Source organism: Rhipicephalus microplus, unplaced genomic scaffold, assembly GCF_043290135.1.
Source record: "Rhipicephalus microplus isolate Deutch F79 unplaced genomic scaffold, USDA_Rmic scaffold_189, whole genome shotgun sequence".
NCBI lineage: Eukaryota > Metazoa > Arthropoda > Arachnida > Ixodida > Ixodidae > Rhipicephalus > Rhipicephalus microplus.
Genome location: NW_027464760.1, coordinates 62,963 through 89,251, shown reverse-complemented (window position 1 = coordinate 89,251; position 26,289 = coordinate 62,963). Strand labels below are relative to the sequence as shown.

General features: G+C 42.1%; 1 protein-coding gene across 2 annotated transcripts in view; it reads right to left on the bottom strand.

The window, feature by feature from the left end:
* Nucleotides 1–26,010, bottom strand: part of LOC142791804 (cytochrome b5 reductase 4-like) — a 50,038-nt gene extending 24,028 nt beyond the window's left edge. Inside the window, exons 1-10 of one of the 2 annotated variants that reach the window (XM_075885548.1) lie at nt 25,812–26,010; nt 23,525–23,689; nt 16,530–16,630; nt 14,606–14,690; nt 11,497–11,565; nt 11,345–11,390; nt 10,864–11,097; nt 7,958–8,112; nt 6,321–6,353; nt 4,164–4,289 (exon numbers count right to left, since the gene is read on the bottom strand). In XM_075885548.1, coding sequence (XP_075741663.1) covers nt 4,164–4,289; nt 6,321–6,353; nt 7,958–8,112; nt 10,864–11,097; nt 11,345–11,390; nt 11,497–11,565; nt 14,606–14,690; nt 16,530–16,630; nt 23,525–23,689; nt 25,812–25,872 — 1,075 coding nt within the window. In that variant the 5' untranslated portion in view covers nt 25,873–26,010. The remainder of the gene's footprint in view (nt 1–4,163; nt 4,290–6,320; nt 6,354–7,957; nt 8,113–10,863; nt 11,098–11,344; nt 11,391–11,496; nt 11,566–14,605; nt 14,691–16,529; nt 16,631–23,524; nt 23,690–25,811) is intronic. The other variant, XM_075885549.1, reaches the window with a different exon arrangement.
* Between the last annotated feature and the right edge of the window lie 279 nt (nt 26,011–26,289).

Here is a 26,289-nt window from a genome sequence, read left to right as displayed (position 1 = left end):
TAATAGAATACCTCGAAGGCAGGACCGCCGAAGTCCCGAAATTATTCAAGTGCGCACTTGCGTCGTTCTTTCTACGAAACGGTCTTCTACAAAAGAAAAACTTTTCACAGCTTCGAGCTAAGTACCTCCTTCTGGTGCCTTCAGCTCTGCGACCAGAACTCCTGCAGGCCCCGCACGACGATCCGATGGCAGGGCACCTCGGTGTTTCTCGCACGCTCGCGAGGATACAAGAAAGGTACTACTGGCCACGTCTTACCACCGACGTCACTCGTTATGTGAGGACATGCCGGGACTGTCAGCGACGCAAGACACCGCCGATAAGGCCAGCGGGGCTTCTGCAGCCAATTGATCCACCTTGCCGACCTTTCCAGCAGATTGGTATGGACCTACTGGGGCTGTTCCCGACGTCGACTTTCGGAAACAAGTGGATCGTGGTAGCTACCGACTACCTCACCCGCTACGCCGAGACAAAAGCCCTGCCAAAAGGCAGTGCATCCGAGGTAGCTAAGTTCTTCGTCGAAAATATCGTCCTACGTCACGGCGCCCCGGAGGTCCTTATCACCGACAGAGGAACGGCATTCACTGCCGACTTAACTCAAGCGATCTTGGCATACAGCCAAACAAACCACCGCCGGACGACAGCGTACCACCCACAGACCAACGGCCTCACCGAGCGGCTTAACAAGACGATCGCCGACATGCTGTCAATGTACGTCGATGTCGAACACAAGACGTGGGACGCCATTCTTCCGTATGTGACCTTCGCATACAACACGGCGGTGCAGGAGACGACGCAGATATCTCCATACAAATTGGTCTACGGAAGGAGCCCGGCAACGACGCTCGATGCCATGTTACCCAACGTCACCGACGAAGAAAAACCTCGATGTGAGCGAGTACCTTCAACGCGCCGAAGAAGCCCGACAACTTGCCCGTATCCGTATCAAGAATCAACAGACAACCGACAGCCACCGTTACAACCTTCGACGACGCTTCGTGGAATACCAGCCCGGTAAACGTGTTTGGGTGTGGACGCCGATACGCCGACGTGGACTAAGTGAAAAGCTTCTGCGACAGTACTTCGGACCGTACAGGGTGGTTCGACGTCTCGGCCCACTTGATTATGAGGTTGTCCCCGACGGCATCACGAACTCTCAACGATGCCGATCGCGACCTGAAGTCGTACATGTTGCGCGCCTCAAGCCGTTTCATGCGCGTTAACAAACTGAAACAGTGTTTTTTTTTTTGTATTATAGTTGTATCGTAATTTATTCATTGTACTTTCTAGCATTATTATTGTACCTTCATCTTTAGTTAAAGCATCGGGACGATGCCTTTTTTCAGAGGGGGGCAATGCCACGTTCTATTTCCCAAGTTTTTGTTATCGTCCTAAAACACCACATCATTCTCAGCGCGAACCGCGCTTGCAGTTTTCGAGAAGGTTCCGGACTGTAGTAGATCATTTCGATAAGATCACGCCCACTGTGCGAACGGTACAGATTGTTCTGGAACCTACGCCGCCGCCAGCGATAACGCTAGAACATTCGACGGCAAGAGTATAAATGCCGAGGCGCTTCGCCGCTTGTCAGTTGTTGATCGAAGGCCGACGCTCCGTTCGCCGCTATCAGTCCGAGACTGCTATGTGTGCGAGACTGCTGCTGTAATTGGACTTTCGGTTTACCGGGCACAGGTTCGCCCAAATAAACAGTTAAATCCCAACACGAAGTCTCCTGTCTTCGGCCACGTCACGACCCCATGACAATACTATACCAGAAAAGTAATTGCACGTTTGAAATCTGCAAACAAATTTACATAAACTCAGTGAGTTTCATTTCAATCGATAAAGAATTTAACAAGAATTTCATGATGCATGCCTCCCCGATTAATAATGCCAGCACATTCGCAAATAACGTCATGACCTTACAGTAATGTCGATGCAGCCATTTAGAAGCGAAACTTTATGCGAGATTAAGATACCTGATAAGCGCTTTGAATATTGATATTCGCCAACAAAGCACCATCCATACGTAATAAACATGTGTTTGGGAGACTGCAGGATTTGTCTTGTTGGCGCAATGTGATTATGAGTGCGAATAATCACAATTGACGAAACGGGCCCAATGTCAGCTCCCTTCTGTCCTCTCCAAGCCTCCTAAGGGGCTGCGCTTATTTGCACTCATAAGTGCGTACTTGTGCATCTGGTAGAACCAAAATGCATGCGAGTACTCATTGAACAATGCCAAGTATTGCAGGAGCTGCGGTGCTTTTCCTCATCATCGAAATACACACCCCATATCTGCATATCAGATGCGTTATTTGAATGTCGCAGGTTTGGTTTCTTCCGACAGCAAGTTATTTTTTTTGTGCACTTTTCTTTCTTCACAAATTCGTTATGATTACTTCCAATAGCATTCCCTATACTTTCCTTGGCATTATTGTCCAAGAGTTGACATTAGCATTGTGTCAAACAAAGAAAACGGGCCCGCAAGTTTTCACTTGTAACCTTAGTTTTTAGTACGACTCTTTCGAGTCAAGAACCAATACCGAGTGAAACCACCTTTCTGCTTCCATCAATGTAACAAATGACACTGGGAATTTCAAAATCACCTTATAACATGCCCTGTAATGTCTTTTAGTGTTTTACTGCATTTGAAATTGCACTGCTTCTGCAGTACACTTGTGTCCCGAAAACATGGTTAAAAAATTAATAAAAATATTCTTTGAAAGCTGCTTGGGCAGCTGTGCACATCATGACAGCTCTTGAAAAACGAAAACCACGACAAAAATAACTAAGTTATTATTCATAAGATTAGGCACATAATGAAGCAAAAGAAGCTATAGGTGACGCTAATTGTACTGTTTTAAAAGGCCCGTAAACCACCCAGAGGTTGAAAGTCAGTTGTGGGGAAATTGTGCACGAATGTACGACTAACACGGAGTCGTGAGAATTTTTGGAAACGAAGCAGTAATAGCGAAGTTAGACACGTTTAATTATGAAAACCCTGACGACCACATCTTTCGCTCTTTCCTGCGCTTCCCTTTGCTGGTATCCTTTCCGATGCCGCTTTGTCCTCTCGACGAGCGCCGCTCCCGATCCCGCGTGGCATACGCCATCGCTGACGCGCTGCTTGAAACATTGTCTACACCTAGTTGCCGCGACTCCAACCGTTTACCCCGTCAGTTGTGTGCTTGTTGGCGAAACGTGGCTGCCGTAATCGTGCTGGTACGAAACCTGCATTGCGCCAGTTCTCCGCATGTGTTACATGCATGCAGGCAACACGACGAACAACAACAAGCAGTGCGGACAGCTGCTTGCAGACTGAATGCAAGTCGTAGGCTCTTGCTCAACCGCTCACAGCATATTTGGCATATTTAGCATATTTGGCGGAGGCCCGAAAGGCCCGGAAAGGGGAGGGATTGTTTCTTTGTGGCGCGCCCACAGCTCGTAGTGCTGCCACGCGCAGAATCGTTGATCACGCCAGCATTGTGCACACGATGTGCGCATTTACTTGCAATGCTTGAAAAAATATTAGAAGTGATTTACAGGCCCTTCGAGTGTATTGTAATAATTGTGATATAGATGTGAAGAAAGTGAAAGACAACATGCCAATAGCAGGGACAATACATGTAAGACAGTATCATGAACGTCCCCTCACTTTTCTTTGCTTCCTTGTCTGCTGGTTTTCATTGAGATTGTGTCAAACGAAGAAAACAGCCTTCATAAAATTCTTCTCAAAATTTAATGTGTGTAACAAACATCTCAATATGCTTCTGAGCATATTTTTATTGCCCGATTGAATAGTATGCCTGAGTTTTTATTGTAAAACAAATTTAAGCCAACATTTGTTCATTCAATTTTCCACCATGTAGCTGTGTCTGCCTTGCGTTGCACAATGTTTCAAATAGAGTGTACTCGTCAAATGGTGAAATGAGAGCTTTCCAAGTACACTAGACATGAAACAGTCGATGTTATGATTTTTGACATTCCTGCCAGCGGTACGGTATTGTCAACAAAAAAAAAGGCTCACCAAATCATTAAAAATGTCTAACATTTTCTGTAGCAACTTGCTTTTGAATGATTGTTGATACACAACATACCGAGGCTTCGCTTTCAGCAAATAGCATTCTTTGGTGCCTGAAAATAATATTATTAATAAACTTACCAGCATTTTTCAAAGGCACTAGCTTGTTGTGGTCGGCTAAAAATGAGCCCAGGGAGGACCAAGAGACGCAATTTTTTTCCTTCACTAGCTGGATTTCCAGGCATTTTAGCTTGCACTTTACCTGGACTGAACATCACCACAAAACAGTTTGTTACATTACTGGCCACTCAAAGACAATAAAAAATTTAGAGCACACTTGACCTTCACCTTCAATGGTGGTACGCGATAGCGCATGCATTAAAAACATGTATGGCACAGCACGATTGAACAAATTTAGGGAAAATTCAGTTTTCTGAGAGCTAGTTGTATCTAAACTTTTGATGTCGACGGTACGTCGTATAGTAATTCATTAGTACCATTTGTCCAGAATATTGCACTAATGCAGAAGGTGGAGTTAATCATATACAATTTTTTACATAATGAGAGCTTTGTATAGCATGTATAAATAATATGTATTGTATATCGAAATATTGTTCGCATTGTCCTACTAGCTTACACTTTTTGCATCACTAAGCCGGTTTGATTTTAGCGCAAATTTTATTTCTTATTATAAAAAAATGTGCCTCTTGTTTAGAATGATTGTTGGTTTAAAATAACATAATAGCATGTAGTGCACCAGAATTTTTTTTCTTAAATGAAAAATTGAGCACCAAAATTTCATAAATGGGAGATTTTATTTGAATAATGCATCTTCATCATTCGACCATATTGCTAAACAATTTTTTAAAGCATGATTTACTGGCATGACAAAAAATACCAAAGCATGCTTATTTCAGTTGGAACAGTTGATTCCTCCAGAATAGAATGCATGATGCAATGTTACTTGCCAACAGAGCCAAGTAGGTACCACAAACGTCCATGATGTCATGGCTCTCTGGTACAGAAACTAAAAACTGCTTGTGATGCCACCAGTTGTTCAGTACAATATATATTTGTCTTTACTGTACCACGAAGGATACCATAACAATGATGAGAAAAATGCAGAAAAGATGAATACAATCACGATGTGCATTGTTTTCAAGCAGGTTAATAGAAATAAAATTCACATGCTTCTTATGTTCTGCACATCATCATTTAGAAGCACAGTATGAGACAAGCAAATCAGACAATGCTCGCAATGAGAAGAATATGGCCACAAGTCTCCACAATATAAGCCATCCCACACATCTAGTATTAGGCTGCCCACGCTGCCAACATGGCAATTGATAGGAGTCCTCTGAGTGTTACGACTCATGAGGCTCGAATAAAATCTATTTCATTCAATTAGCATAAAATTTGGGACATGTATGAAAGGTTTGGAAATCGATTGAGCGATTCAGCAAGTGTTTCGATGCAGCACTCTAGCTTTGATAAATGCCATTGTGGATGGTTCCTTCAAGGTTTTACCACCAAAGGTTCTTTATTATGCGTACTAGTCAAGGTAAACGAGTGTTTTTACATCATGTTTCCACTGAAATGGGGCCATGGCAGCTGGGAAATGAACACGAGACCTCAAGTTCCGCAGTGAAACAGTGTAGCTGCCAAGCCAATGTATCGCAACAATCAAAATGTTGTGGAGGTTTCGTGGACCACAGTGTAGTTACATGTTCCTTTATAAATGGGAACGTATACTGACAATATGGTATGTTAATCTTCCCTATCAGGAAGTGCTACAAGAAATGTAAAGTTGAAACACACACCCGGTACTGAACCGCGTTTCTAAGCTCATGACAGATTGTACAATCACCTCATAAGTGTTTCATCTAAAAAGATAACATTTGGACACATTTATTTTAACTCTCTACTCAGGTATATGTACATTACATCAGCCGGTTTGATTTAGCACAAATAGTGAAACAGAGAGAGCACTGTGGCATCAGTTGGATGTAACAGTGATGCTAAGTTTTATGGCCATTAACAGAAAGATTATGAGTTCTGAACTTAGCTACATCATCCCTTTAGTACAACCCAGCGTTCGGCGCAATCTATTTCAAGGTCGTGATTGCAACACGCCCTTCAAGGTAACCTTCCCAAGCATGAAGCGATAAGAAACTGGTATACCCGTTGTATAACGCTGGTCAAATGTGCAATAGTGTGGCAAGATTCTATGAAGGCCACTAGTAAATATGTATGCAAATAAAATGCTGCTTCAAGCAAGGGGAGCACATCACTACTTACCATTATAACTACTATAAACATTATCTTGCAATTCTGAAAAGAAGAATAAGAACAATTTTGTTGAAGCAAGCAATAAAAACTTCCTTCATTTATTTTAGGTAATGCAGCATATATATTAGGACAGAGACAATATTTAAGAAAAGAAGATCTTGCAGAAACTGTCGCAAGAGCTTCAATGTAAGCCTTGATTTAGTTTTGTAGCACACGAACAAACATGGACAGAGAAAGAGGGGACAGACGCTAACTTGCAACAATGTTTATTCGAGAAAAAGGTGACCATATCTACATACATATATATATATTAATAAGATCTAACAGACTAACAGAGTGTCTGTTAGATCTCATTATTATTGTGTCAAAACACGGAAAAACGAGCCCTTATGTATGCACTTCTTTCCCTTATTCATATATATATATATATATATATATATATATATATATATAGACAACATTGCCTTTCAAACATTATGACTGCATACACTTTACAAATTCACATATCCTTACGTAGATAGGTTAAATCCTTACACGAAAGGGCAGTCGATGGTTTATAAATGCTGTTATCTGCCAGCCTATCAATCATTTCAGCCTTGACAATTTCGTGGGTCAGCTGACCTCTGTTCGTGCCGATGATTGAACCACTCATAAAAAATGCGCATGCACGTGGAACTGGCATTGTCACTTGAATTACTATTGCAATGCCTGCAGTGGGCATCGAGAAACCCACCTTTTTTTTCTTTCACGTGGTAGCAGTGTTCTTTTTAACATTCACTGATCCACCACCCACTCTGATCCACATAATCCTTGCCCCATGTCAATGGAAGCTTGTACCCAACTGCCTCACTGCACTCTATAAACCTATTTTTATGCTTGGTTTTGCATTCCTGCTTGTCCGATGAGGCAACTTAGCCTTTCGTGGGCTAGAAAACTACAGTATCACGTACCAACATGCCCAAAATGCTACGTTTCTAATGTAAGCTGGCAGTGTTGATGTGAACGATTTATTTGTTAACCCGAGTTTCAACAAGTTGCATATAAGGGCAAAATGTAGCGCAGTAAAGAGTTTACAGGGGATGGATACTAAAAGGCTGAGTACACTTCTGCTAAGGGTTGTGATACAACACCTAATTGTCCCTTTAGGAATATTTAAACTCCAAGAACTGAGCAGTAAGAGGGAGACATCCATTTCAAGGAAAATCTTCTCTTCTTGTCTCTTTTTACTCTCTTCTCAAGCCCTGTCTTCTGTCAGCATTCTTTGACTCGCCAGGCCTTCTATCTTTTTGTGGGCAGCCTTCTCAATACGTAGTCTAGGATAATAATTTTTTAATACAGCTGAAATAATTTGAACTTGAGTAATCAAACCTCATTGCAACAATGTTGCATTGGGCACAGAAATTCCTTCATTCCATTCAAAAAGTCATTTTATATTTATGTCCATTCCACTGCATCAACGGCAAGTTTTTCTTTTGTTTAATTCATTTTAATGAAGAATTCACTATAACCGTATTTGTTCTATCGAGGTTTGACTTTATGTATTTACACAGTGTGCCAGATATAATCATAAAACCTCTGATATGCTGCTGAAGAATGAGTGTTACCTTCACAACTCGTACCATGTGCTTAAAGAACGCGTGGCTTACCAACATGAAAAAAGTAAAAATATTTCGAGAGCCGGAGTCGTATCCGAAGAGTCTTTCCCGATAGGTCCGCAACAACTTTATCTTCTTCAATGATCGCATCACCCATGGACTGGATGGTGATGGTGACCGTAGAGTCGTCTTGAAACCACTCGTAGCTGCAAGAAGCGAGAGCATCATGAAGGCACAGAACCTTTATATAACGAAGCGCATTTCAATTTGAACAAGGCTACTTCAAATTTAAACCGATTCATTACGACCTTCATGAACCTATCTTCACCACTGATAAGAAAATTAGGTTAATGAAGCATTGTGTGAAGCCTTTATGTGGGAATTAATGGTAATTGATGCAAACACCAAAACTTGGTATACAAATAGCATGTAAGGCCAGTAATTGATGCCTATTCTATAAATAGTAGTTTCAGCCAGGCACAGATGGCGATTCCCTATAGAAACCATCATGAGGGCCCAATTAAACACAACACACAAAGAAACAGACGAGGACAGGTGCAAACTACCAACTGGCTTTATTCAAGGAACATCGACAGCTTTATTATATCAACACCCTGTGCAGGGGCACTGCCACAACAATCACGAAAATTTAAACCAGACGTCTGGTTCTCGTCTGGTTTAAATTTTCGTGGTTGGTGGTTGTGCCCTTGTGCAGGGTGTTGATATAATAAAGGTGTCGATGTTCCTTGAATAAAGTCAGTTGGTAGTTTGCACCTGTCCTCGTCTGTCTCTTCGTGTGTGTTGTGTTTAGTTGGGCCCTCACGATGGTTTCTATGTCAAAGCACCAACTCGCCCAACAGTCAACTCTTCTGAAGTTGACTCAATAATTTTCTCAAAACGGCATCGTTCTGCACTGTAGGGAAGAAAAACATGGAAGCCTCAATGTACATTTATGGCATATTTCCGTTATAAATGTTTTGAATGTTGTTGTACTGGTAGCCTTCAGCAGTGATTGACATTGCTCCCTGCTACGTATTACGATACACCCGCTGAAGCACTTCAGTACTCGTTGCATTGCACTGCATGACAAATTTTCTTTTTTTTGATGCTGAGTACACTGCAGTCACAGGTACAAGCTGCTTTTTTTCATGAATGCCAATGCACCTGTACATTGTACTGTGCAATAATGCTAATTAGGAAACAGAAATGTTGAAAACTCGAACCTCATATTAGGCATTTTGCATAACACATGCTTTCTTATGGTAATAAATAATAAACACAACAGTGGTTCATATCCTCAATGACAATGATGGTCCAAACCTATCTTGAAACTTTAAACTCATTTAAATTGCATCATTATTACCTGAAAAAGTTTATCATTCGGGCACCCTGCACATTCACAAGACTGCCAGTAAACCAACCTCAACCCCTTCAATCTCTTTACACAATTCACTAAATCAACTGCACACTGTGAAGAATGACTGTTCTTGCACTTATGCATAAATTTCACTTAACCACTGAGCACATACATAAAATTAGATGGATTCCAAGGACTCTGCAATGCATTTCGAACATGGGAGTAAGTCGTGGTAAGTGCAAGACAAGGCTGTGTGCTTACCCGAGAGATGTATTATTGTGTCGCACAAAGCAGACAATCAGCATTTCACTTATGCCTCACTTTAGCGCCCTATAAATTCCCAAAACATTTCAATACACCCACAACCAATGGCAGCATTTCTTCTTAAGCTAACAGAAATTCTTATTTTCAGGAAGAACAATTTCCACCAAAAATGGTTTTTTGTATTTGTTAGCACAATGCTTAGTAGGTGCATAAAAAGTTACTGTATTTGAAGGCACCACAAAACACATCTATTTCATAAATGTGGCTTTCAGTTGTTATCTGGTCAAGTATTTCCTTTACTCTCTAATGCACATGTACCGCGACATATGCTCGTGTTCTGCTCATCATCTTTTTCTCATGTGCTCGATGTCATATGAATAATTTTTTTGCGAGCACCAGTCATCATTTAAGGTCTGACAGATGTTGGTGAACTTAGGATGCACCGCATAAAATCTTGATAGGCCTCGGTGCAGTTACTGCGAGAGTTTTATGAAACATGCATAAACAGGCATGGTGCTTAGTGTCAATTTGAAATGACAACATCGCTGCGTGTTTATTTGCAGAAAATTAGACGTTCTACATTTGGTGCCACAATATTCAGAGTTCTGTAGGAAGAAGCTTGTGCACAATAATGTCTGGGAAATTTGCTGTTCTTAACTGAAGTCTAGGAGTAACAAGGAAAAGGAAATCACAGCAGACAAGTAAGCAGCATTACAGAGGCAGCACCTGAGCTACGGCTTATTTAATATGCGCACAACACTTCACCCATTTCCTACACATAACGTGTAAGATGTGGCATAATCTTGAATCTGATCTGTACAGATCTTATATTGATGAACGATGATATCTCCTTTACATGTAATGCATACATTTAGAAAAAATAAACAAGTTAATTTGTTCCTTCTTTTTCTGGGTTTGGCTTTGTACAGATGCAAGGTCAAATGATAAGTCAAGCTTCTTGGCTCCATTTCTCCCTCTGCTTTTTCTGGAAACATCAGGCAGTGTACATGCGCTTGTAGCTATTCGCAATTCTAGCTACTTGATATGATATAACAAGGAACAAAAGATCTGTTCATGCTTTAGTACTTTTTGGTGTGTATGACCATCCCATGTTTATCACTCATTAATAATATCAAATGAAATTCATTCTTCCACTTGAGGCCTTGCAATAATCACAACATTTTTTATCAACAATCATGCCCTATGTGCTACGAAGTTGCTGCCACCCCACAAAATCTTTGTGGCATTTCTTGACTGCAAGCCGGCAGTGTCAAACATAAAGACAATACAAGCAAGAGAAAAAAATAATAATAAATACCGCGGCATGGTGACGTACCGTGGACTGAGCACCAAGGGCAAAGACCTGCCTTTCCATAGCCACCCCCACTGTGGCAGAAACCGCGGGAATGTTGCGGAAGGTCTGATGGATAAACACTGATCGCCAGTGATTCCACTCATATTCAGAGCGCTCAAATACTTCTTGCAGGAGGATATTCGAGAAAGGATGCCCTTCAATACCAAGTAGTATGTTGCACAACTCTGCTGACAACCGTTGTGGGGCCCATTTAAACTGTTTCAAAAGTAGAATGGCACAACAAATATTTTGAATTAATATGGGAATTAAATAATAAGCACTTACTTGCTCGGAGTCGTTTCGACTACGCCTTATGAGCCTGGCTAAATACTATTATTCTATTTCTAGAAAGCTAGAAGGTTATGGTCTTGAAACATGCTATCCGTTGGTCGTGCAACAAGATGCATTGAGGTCAGTGAGAATTCTACAGGAAACAAATGTTACGAATGACGGACATGCTCACCTAACAGCCGGTTTAGGTGACGTCCCTTCGCTGATGTCGGGAACATCTGAATGGCATGAAAGACACGAGAGAAAAACAAAAATGTTACTAATGCTACCTTGTTATCTGTGAAACATTACATTATTGCTAGACAAACATTAGTTCGGAGTTACCTTCTGAGGTTGCTGTGTCCGTCCATTGCAGTTTCTTGATAAATGGTATCCTTGGCACTGGGAAACTAGCTGGAATTGAAGGGCAAAAAAAAGCGATGCAGCTAATTTAAATGTTAGCCAAAAATGCAGGGTGCTGGTGTTGATTGTGAGCTGCCTGTCAAAGACAATAACACCAAAAAAGTCACATGGTTAGATAAGCTATTTCAGTCCTAAATAAAACAAACTGACATACACTTGAACTGTATTTAAACTGATCACCTCTAAATTATGTGAGACCACACTCCAAAGAATAGCACAATACCATGGCATTGCATATGAGGGTGATATGAGAAACTTTCCTGATTAACATAAAAATCTGAGCAAGCACACCCCTTACGGTGAACGATAATGAGAAAAGATTTTGAGGGAGCCTCTAGCTCGGTCACCAACCAAACTTCAAGATGTCGGTGGAAGAGCCTCTAAGAAGAATGCACAGCTGTGTGTCTAAAGAAAGGCTTTATCGAATATGCACGCACTTAATGTTTTCATTGCAGTGAAGAAAATCTTGTGTGAAATTTCATGTGTTACGATAACAGAGGAAATAATTATTATGTGCATTACTAGGTCCATACAAGGAAGAAAGATGTTCTTTAAATTTTCCGACAATCTGTAACAGCTCAGAGTGCCACCCTGACACATCACACTATATAAGTGCTGGGAATTTGTGTGCATTTCTGGAGACTCTCAGAACTTGGGTTTCTAAGAACTGCTGCTGTAGGATTCTGTGATGAAGATCAGGCGGAAAAAAAAAAGTGAGAGGAAAGGGCGCTTGCTCGGTTATTGGTACATATTTCGAATCTCCCGAATAGGGGAAGGGACACTTGCTCGAGATTTCATGGTGGTTATGTAGAATGCCCCAAGTTATTGTTCTATCCACACACATGAGTTCTTTCTAGACAACAAACATAATCCTACATCTGCACAACGCAGGTTTTTCTTTCCCTAGACTCTGTCCTCTTCATGAAGTTTAACACACAACCGAAACATTGTCATTTTAGCGCTATTGCGGAGATCCAATGTACTAAATAGCAGAACGTACTTCATGTACTTAGAAACGAGGGACCTCGTGGACACATTCTAAATAAGTAGAACGCCATGAGTACGCTGTGAAGAGGAATTTTTATGAAGGCAGAAAAGCTTGCGCATAAATAACTAAAGGAGGTAATTTCTTGTCAACAGGGCTAGTTTCGGTAAAGTTTGATAGCTTGTCATGCTATCATGCTTCTTCACACAAAGACACAAATGGCATTTTCACGGCCTGCTTTTTTTACTCATGATTGCCAATTATCCTAACTTTCAGTCTCTTAAATATGTCCGCCTCTGCATTCAGGTCACAGAAATGAGAGTTGACTCACCTGTCTATTACATATTTATATGAATTAAAGAGTAGTGCATTCACAAGTGCATTCTGACACTGCTACTTCTAAATGCAGTGAATTTTCGTTGATCCATCTCTGTTTGCCAAATTTTCCATGTTGCTCATATGCTCTAAAATGCCCGTCCCATTTCATTCCCTTACTGTCATTTGTAATAGCTTATCATTTTTTCACATATAATTTTCTGGCTCTAACATCAAAATTCTCTTTCAGCACACCTTCATAAGCGGAAGTTATCACCTACATACTGCATTTGTCTCTGCTTAAATTAACAAATTTCCCCAAAGTGATTACAAGCTCAATAACCAGCACACTAAAGCGAGAAAGCACAGACAGTCAAATGCAGCATGCAGCACACAGCCTACCAGCACATAAATTGTGCAGGTGAAATAAGTGATAAAAGTAAAAATAGCGACTGTCCACCGTGTGATATGCCATTTATACAAGGAATGAAAAAATGTGTGCACTAAGCTGCACAAAGCGCATGCACAGCAGAGTTCGTGAGCATGTACCGTATTTACTAACTAGTCCGGACTTGGCTAGGCTTTTATCCTCTCATCTCCTTATTTCCCAATTGTTGCTTTACTATACCATAAATGCCTAGGCTTGCTCTCTTTAACTTTTTTTTCAAGCTTGTTTTTCTATCTCTTTCTTTCTCTGACTTTCTATCTTTTCTTTTCTTTGTCTTTCTATCTCTTTCCTTCTCTGTTTTTCTATTTTTCTTGATTCACTTCCTTCCACTCTTGTCTTCTCTTTCTTTTAATGCCTTTCTTTCTCGAAATCTCTCTGTAGTCGTTTTCTTGCCCTACATCTTTTCAGTCTTTCTTTCCTTTCTTTCTACCAATTTCCCTCTTTCTCTTCCCTTCTATCTTTTTCTATACCACAAAGCCAACATCGACCATAACAGCTCTGCTGTAAGATTTTCTTCCCAAGTGTTCATTAACAGTGCTGTTTTGGTACTTATATTCTCGGCACTATGCACCTTCACAAATTACACTTGCTTGAATGGACATCAATAAAAGGTAATCTCTTAAAATGCGTCATTGAGTGGCCGCTTGAGCAAAATAAAGCCGGTGAATGGAGTGGTAAAAATACCCATGTCGCCTGTGCCATCGTTGAGGTCACCTTTTGATTTCATCATGTGACATCATTCACATGTGACGTAAATGAGTGAAATCAACATGACATTCTTGTGATATAAAACCTGGCATTAAACAATGATATCCCCACACGCACTAATCCCAGGGTTTTTACAAAACTGCGTGAGATACATAAATCTCCAGGAGGGGAGAAACAATGCAAATTACAAAGAATGTTTTGGTAATTTATTACATGTCTCTCACGCAGTGGCTCATTATATTTTGCAAGAAGTGCAGTCCCTGACTGTACAACCTCATGCATTACTTAGTGCGCAGTAGGCTTTCGCCTTCAAATTATACAGAGCCTAACATGTTGACAAACTTTGTTTCGCAAGAAGTGCAGTCTCTGGCTGTACAACTTCATGCATTATCTAGTGTGCAGTAGGCTTTCGCCTTCAATTTATACAGAGCGTAACATGTCGACAAAGTGCATGGGCCGACCCTGTATATATTTTTTTCTGTGATTCAGTTGCATTGAGCCAAGCATCACACTGACTCCGTAATCCTCGAGTGGAAGTAAAAAAGGAACACCAAGAAATTTTTGTGCTCACTCACATTTACGAACTTGAACGGCAGGGCCAACAACCTTGCCGATGAGGCACTTCTCGAGCATGGACTCAAAGTTTACCCACTTGTGTACCTGCAGGGTGTTGAAAAAAACAGCAGGACCAAAATTAGGCAACACCAAAGTCACAATTTGGCATAACCAAACAAGTTGTGCTGAAAGAGTTTGTGCAGTAAGTTACGTAAAGCTTTAATAATATTAATTTTAGGGGTTCAACCATGTAAACCTTGTCTAACACAAGAATATATTGCGTCTTTACAACAGTTTTCCAATAAGTATATTGATCGATCGATTGATCAGTCAGTCAATCACTCAATTGAATAAAAAATAATTTGAATCAACTCTTCAGCCACGGCTAGAAGGAATCTTTGAGAATCCTTTCGTCTTACATCCTCCAGTGGTGATGTGATATCCTAGCTTCAGCCACTATCAGGTTATTGAAATGTTTCCCATTGCTCCAAAACATTTACATTACAGAAACAAGCCATTGCAGGAGGCTAAATCCGATAAGCAGGCACCCAAACATTACGATAGAAGGCAGAACACTGCAAACCACAAATCTATACAGACTTTTCAAGAGTACTGGTATTGGTGCTACTAAATTCAATGCCCCGCCTACAGCAAGAGTTGCTGCATAAAACACCCATAATACAGCAAAGGTGTCTGCTAGTTCTCATTAATATTGCATATAACAAAGAAAAACGAGCTTTTAAATTAAAACTTTCCTTCATTCATACTATGGCATACATTTCACTAACTCAGAAGGCTGCACTGATGCTTTCAAATTGAGCTGTAAGTTCAGAATGTGCAATTAATGCTCTTTCCAAAGAGCAAGTAAATTCACCTAAGTTGCCCCAAAAAGGTGTTCAAACAGAAGCCATTGCCAGAATTTATTGGTCATCATAGCTCGAGCATTTCAGTTTAAATCTAACCTTTCATGAATTAAAAGCAGGAATGAACGTAGCGTGCAGTGTACGTAATGAAAACTATGGAATAATTTCGGCTATCCAGGGTTATTTACCATGCATTCAAGTCTAAGCGTATAGGTGTTTTCGCATATCAGCCCTATTCATATTCAGCTTGCAAAACTGGGAAGCACAACTTTGCACTCAGTATTTCAATGACTTAGCCGCTAACAGTCATGGGGAATGTCACGTGTTGGCAAACCGTTTTATAAGAAAAAGAGCTTTACAATCAAGGAAGGGTCATATTCGTGATGTCAAAGGAACAATCAACGTGGCTGTGTCTATTGCCTCTTTTTTTTTCAATATCATAATTGATTTTGATGAATCCAAACTTCTTTATCTCTGCTGGGCAGCTTCAGTTCAGTGTTGTATATGTAAGCCCTATTTTCACAGTACCTGAGGAATTTGTTCATGAAGCCATTGTAAGGTTGTCAGTCTCACTGTAATTTAGTGCAAACCTTTAATAATTGCCAAAGTCACTGTCAATGTTTGAGAGCGAATAATTTAAAGAAAATTCTGCCAATATAATTCAAATAACTCAAAGGTATTTGCAAAAAAAAGTCATGTAGCTGATATTTTTGTTCTAGAAGCACCTCTCGAAAGCCATGATGTTGTCCCTCAAAGCATCTGCACAACTTTGAGAGGCTAAGCTTCAGTAGAATAAAAGTGTTTCTGCATATTTTCTTAATATTCATGAGTGCCTAAGTTACTTTGATCGTTTTTCTAAAAAATCAGGGTCAGATATATATATATATATATATATCCTTGCAAGCAGAAACTATAAATGCGTATTATTGCACCGCACACCAAATTTACAGTCATCCACCCACAGATTTAGAGTCATACAGTTCCATCACATGAAGAAATGAACACACCTTCACACACTATTGTTTCATTTTTCCAGGTGCAAGGAATGATACAAAGAGCACAACCACTACTTTAACACTACCTGGTTGAACAAATCAGTGGCATCCTTCCCAACACCCTTGAGTAGCTCGTCTACACCACCGGGGTGGTATTCCATGTAAGGAGTAACATTGTACACACGACCTGTAAGGAAAAAATAACATGGCAATCAAACATTACACAATGACTGATGAAACTAAACCTGTCTTTTGAGCGCTTATTTTTTAAATAGTTATCTCAACATCCTCAAAAAGAAACACTAGTCTTTGTTTCAATACAGACTTATTTGTCATCCAAGTTGCTATTTTTTGCACGAATTTTCAGACACTGAGAAAGGCTGTCCTCAACTCTATAAGAACATACAGATGACAGTGTATCACAAGTTAAATCAACCAATGAAAAAAGTAGACTTTTTAATTTATTATATTATGATGATATATATATGATAAGTTTCTCCATACTATTTGACAAATTGATAAATCAGAATTCTGAAAAGTCAAGTCTACCTATAGAATCTTTGAATAGAGTACTTGCTTGGAGACTAGATTGTGGACAATGGCTACAAAAATTTGTGTTTGTCCTAATTAGTGCCTCTAGATTTATAGCCATGTACACAGAACTGATATACTTCAATAAAATTGGAATATACATTACATTGAGCTGTAGACACACAACCTAAAGATTAATGATCCACAGCATCGGGTATTTTGTGATGAGGCTAACTGTCACTGCACAATGCAGTCCTATAATGATCCATGCAGCATGGCTTTAACACTTTCATGGTTTATAAAAGAGATGCGCGAATATTCAAGAAGTTCGAATATGCAATCGAAAATACTATGGTATTTGAATTCGCTTCAAAACCAGTTCAAATAATTCAAAATTTTGAAGTATTTAAAATTAATTGAATAAAAAGAGGAGGATGCCGACCACAAGAGAAAATAAATCTTGTGGTAGGCATCCTAGTCTTCATTCAATGATTCTTTCCGACCAGATGGATGTCCATGGAAGCTTTCATGTTATTCAAAATAAACTATTATTATTATTATTATCTGATTTGCATACACGGATAGACAAGGACACAGAAAAAAGAGGGAGAGAGCAAGCGGGCAATCTGCCACCTGGAGGGGCACAACGCCTGCTGTTGCATCTGGCGCCTAGGCTGACAAGGGAGCGGCGATCGTTTGATCCTCAAACAAGTTGCCGAATGGCTGGCAGCCTATAACCGCCAGGCATTGTCCCTCTTAGCCGGAGGGTGAGGTGTCATGCCGCCACGATGCCGTGAGCTGTTCACGAGACGACGACAAATGCAGCATCTTTCTTGGAAGGGACAGTGGCGGCAGCCGCAAATCGACCTGCTAATTGAACGAGCAGTGCAGCGGACGCTTTTGAGCTTGGTTGCGACGGCTGTTTTGATGAATGCTGTCATGAGCTGAAGACCCCTCGTCCAGCGGCACACACACGACGACGAAGAGCCACGTGAGTGACACATGGCAGTGCAGTGACATTGCCTCAATATTGGACGTCCATGTGGGCCATGCATGCATGTCACGCTCGCCGGTTATGTGTGATCCGTGATTGGACAGTGCCATCTGCACGCGTTCTCTTATTTAGGGATCTGGGGAGAACATACCCTTTATAATGAGCCAACTGGCTTGTTTCAAGGAGAGCCATGTAGAGGAGCGCCTTGTTTGAGAGCTCGCCATGTAAGAGATAGCTCGCCATGTACATATTGTATATAAATCCTCTCTAATAAGTCCACTTCCTCCTGCTTCGACATCTTCATCCTGAATATCCGGCGCCGCAAAGGCCGGTCGCAACACTGCTTACTTTTTACATATATATAAATCGCATGTAACCTCCTGTAAAGGTAGTTTTACTGCTGTAGATGTGTGCCATCTCATCATTACACCTGTCCAGAGGAAAACTGCAATGCAGCGATGCTTTACCGTTAAATGAAGATATGCTCGCATCGGTTCATAATATTTTATTGCAATAGCAGTTATAGGAACATTCTCAGATGGTTTTTGCCATCGCCGCTGCCTTCATTTAAAATACACAAGCACGCACACACACAGATATATATATATATATATATATATATACAGTGTTATGAGTAACTTATTTATTAAATTTAAACGATGGACCGTGTTCGGCGAACAAGATGGCGACAGTTCATCAACAACTAGCAACCGACGTCGTCTTTCTCTTTCATGCAGCAAGGCTGTGCCGGCTGTTGTGCATCATAACCCCCCGGCAGTATAAGCACCGTTTCGGTGCTTGAGCTACTTGTATGCGATAGAAAGAGGGTGATAAGGCTTGAGTCGAGCTATGTGCACAATGTCGCTCGAAGCTGACGTTGGATCGGCTGGAATGATCTCATATTTAACGTCAGTCACCTCGCGAACGACGCGGTATGGTTCAGTGTAGCGTGACAGCAGTTTTTCAGAAAGACCTACACGCCCAGTGGGGAACCAGAGAGAGACAAGGAAACCTGGTGAAAAGTGCATGTTTCGATGATGAGAATCGTAGAGCTGTGTTTGGTGCTCCTGTGAGGCCTGCAGACGGCTGCGGGCAAGTTGGCGTGCGTGGTCAGCTCGCGCGATGGCTTCGCCGGCATACTCAGTGACCGAGGGCAGCAAGGTGTCAAAGGGTAGGGCGGGTTCTCGGCTGTATAGAAGATAAAATGGCGAATAGCCGGCAATTTCGTGACGTGACAAATTATATGCGAATGTCACAAATGGCAAATGAACGTCCCAGTCCTGGTGGTCGGCCGCCACGTATTTAGAAAGCATGTTGGTTACGGTGCGGTTGAGGCGCTCCATAAGACCGTTCATTTGCAGGTGGTACAAAGTGGCAAACTTGTGCTTGGCAGAGCAAGAGTGCCAAGCCCAAGTTTTCCACTTCATCCAGCTGATAGGAAGGTCCGGCCCCGGTTGTGAGAAGTTGGCGTGGAGCTCCGCGTACTAAAATAATATATACCAGAAAGTCCGCCGCATCAGTTGCGCAACTCGTCGGAAGTGCTCATGTGATAGTGTACCGTGTCCCATAGTCAGTGGCGACAGCAATCCATTTGTTGCCTGAGCTGGAGATCGGGAATAGGCCAAGCAGATCGAGGCTAACTCAAAAAAAAGATTCAGTGGGAATGTCGATCCGCTGAAGGAATCCAGCTGGTAAGGAGGATGGCTTTTTGCGTCGCTGGCAGGGCTCACAAGCGGCGACGTAGTGTCGAACAAAACGCGCAAGACCAGGCCAAAAAAAATGACATCTTATACGGTCGTATGTGCGAGAAACGCCCAAGTGGCCCGCCAAAGGAGCGTCATAAAGTTGGTTAAGGACAGTCGCACAAAGATGAGCTAGTATGATGGGGAGTAAGTCATGGCCATATGGATCGAGGTAACGATTATACAGGATCCCGTCTTTGACCAGGAACATTTGTAGAGATGCATCGCGAGGCATTGACTCAAGCTTGTCAATGATGGTTCGCAGGGAAGTATCCCGGCATTGTTCGTGGCCAAAGTTGAGTAGCTGCGTCACAGACAGGTCTGCAAACGTGTCAGTATGGGCAGCTTCTTCCACATGGTAGCATGATAAACAATCTGCACCTTGATGCAACCGCCCTGTTTTGTACGTTACCGTGAATGTGTATTCTTGTAAACGTAGGGACCAACGAGTGAGTCGTCCAGTGGGATCCTTGAGTGAGGCCAGCCAGCAGAGCGCGTGGTGATCAGTGACTACCCGGAATGGACGCCCGTATAAGTATGGGTGAAACTTGGCGGCTGCACACACAAGAGCAAGACACTCACGCTCCGTGTCACATCGGGGAACTTGGCGGACGGCGTCATCGCAAGAGGAAGAAGCAGTTGTATTTGGCAGGCACGTGATGCCGTGGGTGACGCGACGGGCTTCAGCCTGTTCTAGAAGGTGGTATTTTGTCAGGATTGTGTTGATGCTTGTGAAATTATGAAAAACCAGCAGGTTGAAGGCATCGTCAGCAATCCCTTTGAGAACGTGATTAACTTTTTTGTCTTCCGAGATGTGCTGGTCGACCTTGCTACAAAGCGCCAAGACGTCAAGAATGTATGAGACGTACGATTCAGTAGACGTCTGGGCTCGAGTGGCGAGTTTTTTTGGCAGTGAGCTGATGACCAGATGAATCCCCGACAAGATCACGGATCTTCATTTTCAAGATATCCCAGCTTGTGATTTCTGCTTCATTGGTTTTGAACCATGTCCGTGGCATGCCGTCGAGGTAGAACACAACATTGGCGAGCATGATTGTGCGATCCCAGTGGTGGGTAGCACTGACACGCTCGTACCAGTGCAGCCAGGAGTCAACGTCGATGGTACCGTCAGCGGAGAAAGCGCCAGGATCCCGCAGAAGTAACAGGATGACGTAGGTTCTTGACTCGGCTAGAGAGGTCGGTGGTGATGAGGCACTGGCAGTTGAAGTAGCCGAAGAGTCCCCAGCGTTGCGACCACTGCGCGTCTCTATCGAGGTACGGGAGTCGTCCACCTTAACTAATAGTGTTACGAGTCGTCCACCTTAACTAATAATGTTACGAGTAACTTATTTATTAAATTATATGCGATGGACCATGCTCGGAGAACAAGATGGCCACAGTTCATCAACAACCAGCAACCGATGCGGTCTTTCTCTTTCATGCAGCAAGGCTGTGCCGGCTGTTGTGTATCAATATAAATATATATATATATATACATATATAAGAAAAAGAAGTGTATACCTAAGGGCTCATTTTTCCTTGTTTTGACACAATATTAATGAGATTCCTGCTCATGGCAAGTTGTCTTTTCACCCACTTTTCTTTCTTCTTATTCACATTACATTGGTTCCCCAATACATTCCATGGCATTATTTTTTGTTAGATCTCAATATATATATATATATATATATATATATATATATATATATATATATATATATATATATATATATATATATATATATATATATATATATAACATTGCGAACATCGTCTGTCTGGCCGAGTCGTGTGCGCGCGCACTTATATCGAGAGCGAACAAGAGGGGGGGGGGGGGGAGAGCGCTTATGGAAGCTGCACTATCGCGGCAATAATCAAGGTGCGGCTTTTGCCCCCACAGCATGTGGGAGCTTCTACAGGCTACGCTCTCAAGACAAAAAAATGGTGCCAAAAGTGTACCTGGAGCGGCCGTCTACATATAGATGCACTCTACCCATAACAACCTGCCACCAGTGGCGACACACGACGTATAGCCCTTAGTACGAACATGCGCTGCCCACGGGAGGCGCTTCTCATCAATGCTGTCACTACGCACAAGCCTCGTTGTGGTCATCTACTGTGGCCGGGCCACAGGAAACTTGGTTACTTAGCAAGCGCATGTTTACTATAATTATTATTTCTTCTAAAAATGCTAGCTTTGCTTCATAAAACATTCGAATATGTTGCTATCGCATTCATTACTTTGCCCTTTTGGTGAAAATGTGACTTTTTTTGTTTTTATGTTTGTTATACCGACTTACATACTCTAGACAAAAGCAAACTTTAAAACGTAACGCATTTTTTAGGCTATCATTTGCATTCCACTGAAAGTAAAATCCTGCATTTACTTCCACAACGTTGCTTCCGCTTAACCGAAAAGAATGACATTTGCACATGCCTTGTTTTAATTTTAAAATATATTGTGAAGTTAAGTTGGGTCATAACAAGTATGCCAATTTTCTTAATAATATGCGATACATGCAAACGATTCATAATTACTAGACTAAATCACCATTCACTTCGAACCAATAATTTGCTATTCGCACATTCCTGGTCAATGTTAATTTATCTAAACATGCTACAGGCTATTTACAAGCCCATGATCAGTGCATTTCCCAACAGACACTGCATAAATGGCCATCAATATATGTTTCATAACATCAATCATTTTTTTCCATTGCCAGCGAAACGGTTCTCGCGGATGATTTCATGCAGATTTCACGCACATGTTTGAAGGGTTCCCTCTCACATGTTTGGCTTATATATATTTTTAAATACAAAGTTCTCTCTCTTTTCGTATGTGCTCGTCACGTGCCCCTCGCATATCCTCTCAATGTTGGCCAAAAAGCAACTTCACGCTAGTCGTGCTGAAGAAAAAATTGATCGCGTATCTCCGTGCCTTGCTGCAAAGGACGTCGAGAGATGTCGGTGTTCAGTCTGGAGGCGCTATGTAAGATATGGCGCTATCTGGCAGTAATACGTGAAGAAACGAAAGTTTTTTAGAATGCAGAGCTACTGTTAGATGGCAGCACAGGGTCATTTCAGTTAAAGCTTCTGAATTATTTAGCATACGAAACACCCGCATTTTGTTCATATCGCCGCATTACCAGCGCAGCGCAATGAACACTTCAGTCTTTAAAATTATGTATCTATGAATTTCATAAATAGAAAGACACACTGCCTAACACTTACGTGTTGATGTTGCTCCTGATATATGCGTAATGCTTGCATTTTCATTGACAGTGTTCAAAAGTATGAACGTAGCAACCAGATCAAAATGGGTGGACGTTGAGCAAGGGAGTTAAACTTTCTCTGACTGGCTGAATCGTTGGACAGACACCGACAGACAGACAAAAATTTTTGTGCATGACACATGCTGATTCTAAACGTTGGAGGCTACGTTCGGTAGATAATCGCATGGGTTGCGAAGCACAATACACCTGTCTTTTTTTTGCTTTCATCCCCCCCCCCCCCAAGCACTATCTCCTGCTCGCCTGAAGGCATCTATAACAGAACAAAGTTTTAGACAGTACTGTAGCGCAAACCATGCACATAGCCGCTGAAGTCGGCGTTCTTACATTGTATTATATTTGAAAGTATTGCTATTGCGTTAATTATTTCGCCATTGCGGAGAAACTACACATCCTTTCTCATGTACGTGCTTGTAAAAAAAAACACTACAACAAATAACCAGTTAAATTATTATTGTAAATATTATAAACGACTCTACGACAATGTGCCACAGCTAGCAATTTCATGAGGATACTGTTTTTACCTTTCAGGCAAATCCAGGCATCGTCTTTCTTGTTGTGCTTCATCAGCTCCTCGTAGGTGACCTCGAGAAAGCGGCCGTTGACTCCAGAGAGGTTTGGATTGGCATGGGTCAACCGGATCCAGTCCATTAGTGATCGGCCAGGACCGAGAGAAACCTTGACACGCCCTAAAAGAGACATTTGTATACGGTCGTGAAGCACACACACTATGTAACCTCTGATGATGATGGTATGTTAAGTTTAACGTCCCCAAACCATGATATGATATAATTATGAGAGATGCCTATGTAACATCTAATGGCATCAGCTGAAAGGAGCAGTCCACATGAAACAACGTATACGAATGCAGGAACGTAGCAAGAATTTTTCTTGGGGGGGGGGGATCCATGTTTATGTAGGATCGAGTGCATGTGTTTGTATGTACACGTGTATAGGCCTAAATACACAAAATTTCGAAACATTTTTTTGGCGGGTGGGGGAGTGAACACACGATATTAAACATTGTATACTATGCCATTGTATATGTAACACCGTTGTATAATGTGATGATGTTTGGTTTACGGACATAATTGCCTCACGAATCCACTGCCGAAAAAATTTTCAGAATCCAGTAAAGTACGAACGAAGCTACGGGGACTTGCTGCACGCTTCAAGCGCTTTCTCTCTCCTTTCGCACTAGCGAGCGCGCTGGAAGCTATGCAGAGACTGGGAGGAAAGGGAAAAAAAGCTGCGTTCTTTGGTCAGTGCATGTCATGACCTTGAGCACTTTACTTTCTACTAAAACTCACGGCTTACTTTTAACGTGATAGCGAGCGAGTGGCCACGTGGCGCCATCAAGCGGCGGTCACGGTAAGCATACAGCCCACAATGTTCAAATCAGCAAATGTCCATTGATTTGTTGCTTACGCGTGATAATTTCAGACTAAACGAGTGGTGCCAGCATTTCTGTGGCTTGCGCGTTATATGCTGTAGACGTTACTTATAGCTCCAGTAAGCACAATACAGTTACCAACATTCCTTTATTCTAGCTAAATAAATTAATATCGGTTCTTTAAGTGGACCATTTCCGGTTTGAGGGTGCAGAATTGTGATGTGACGCTGCAGTGCAGCTTTCGCGCACACACGTGCCACACAAGCACCTGCACAACAATCGTGCCGCAGAAAGGACACTTTGCCGCTACGTATGTGGCGGAGGTCTCCTGAGGTCACTTCCCTTACTACAATAGGCGTGCGCACAGGACAGGGGGGGGGGGCACTCCAACAGTCACCTACAAGGGAGGTTGTGCGAACACAGCCGCACACATTGACATAATAGAAAGGGGGCACCACGATTTAGGGAGGGGGAGCAAAGCCAGCGATGAACCTTTGTTCCCTTTGAAGGGGAAACCTGCGCACGCCTACGCTCACTGCAGATTTGGTAAGACGTCACTGCAACTTCGTTAGCCTTTCTAGAAAGCTACGGCGGTTCTGGACGCGCTTGCGATGCGCTTCGGTCGAGAGAATGAGCGTTTAGGTACACTTTAGAGTTGAATTACAATATATTCTAATCTTTTGCTGTGTCTGACCGTTCGACTGGACTGTTCTATTGCCTGCAGAAGAAACCCACAAGAGGCTTGTTTTAGCCTCAAAATGTGATGGCACCATCCCGTTAAGACATCTGTAGAGGGAAGGCAGTGCGATTTCCAGCTGACTTCGAGAATTAATTGTAAATTACAGGTCTCGTGCAGTGCTATAATGTTTGTGTAGCGTGTTTTCAGGAGCCTCGACTACCTATCGGCAGCGTTTTACTGACCATGCTGAATAAGAGTTGCAGAGCCGCTTTAATGCCTGTGCAGAGTTGGCCATGAGAAGCACAGATTATACCTAGGCAAGTTGTTATTTTAAGTGTTTGTTATGCAAATTGTAACACGAAAAAAGGCAGAGACATGGTATTCCCAAAATCTAGTAATGTATTGCACACGGCCAACACATATTACGACACAGCAAAGTGGAAATTCAAAAACAAGATGCCAATCACACTTGAGAAATACAATCTCCCCTATCAAGAAAGACAAATTCTTTGTCACAAAACAGAAGAGGGAGGAGCACTGTCCCACTCGGCTGCCTCCATTCCGAAAATGTCGGAAACATAGGAAACTCTTAATCTTAACAAGAATGTCAGTCGTAAACCCATCAAAGTGTAACACGCACATGTAAAGGCACCTAGGAATACCTAGGCACTATTAAAACAACGGGTAGCAGTGCTGAGCAAATCGAGAAGTACACGGCTGAGAATCGGTCACCACATACCGGAGCCAGTGGCCGACATGGTGGGATTTCCGGGCGCAAGGCTGTTGGCACTGGTGCTCATAGGGTCTGGCGCCCTGGTGCCCTGCAGTTGCTGCTGCTGCTGCAATGCCGTTCCATCGACCTTTGCCCCCTGCGGTAACTGGCTGCGAACTTTGTTCTTTCTTTTGCCGGGGCAGGCCACGCACCGGGACTCGTTGCACCCCAGCTGTGTGAAGGTGTAATTAAAAGTATGCAATTAAGCGTGCGGGTACAATACAAACTCGTTATTAGCTTTTTTAGAACTTAAAACGAACCCCGATTTTATGGAGAGGCGACAGGTGAAAGATCAATATATTACTATAGTCGGTTACAACCTAATAATATATGCTCTACCCCCAGTTCTGCAACGCACCTGTCATTCATCTGTGCAACAGGGCAATCATTGGCGATTTACATTTTAGCCATAAGATCTTTTTCACTGGTCATGCAAACGCTACAC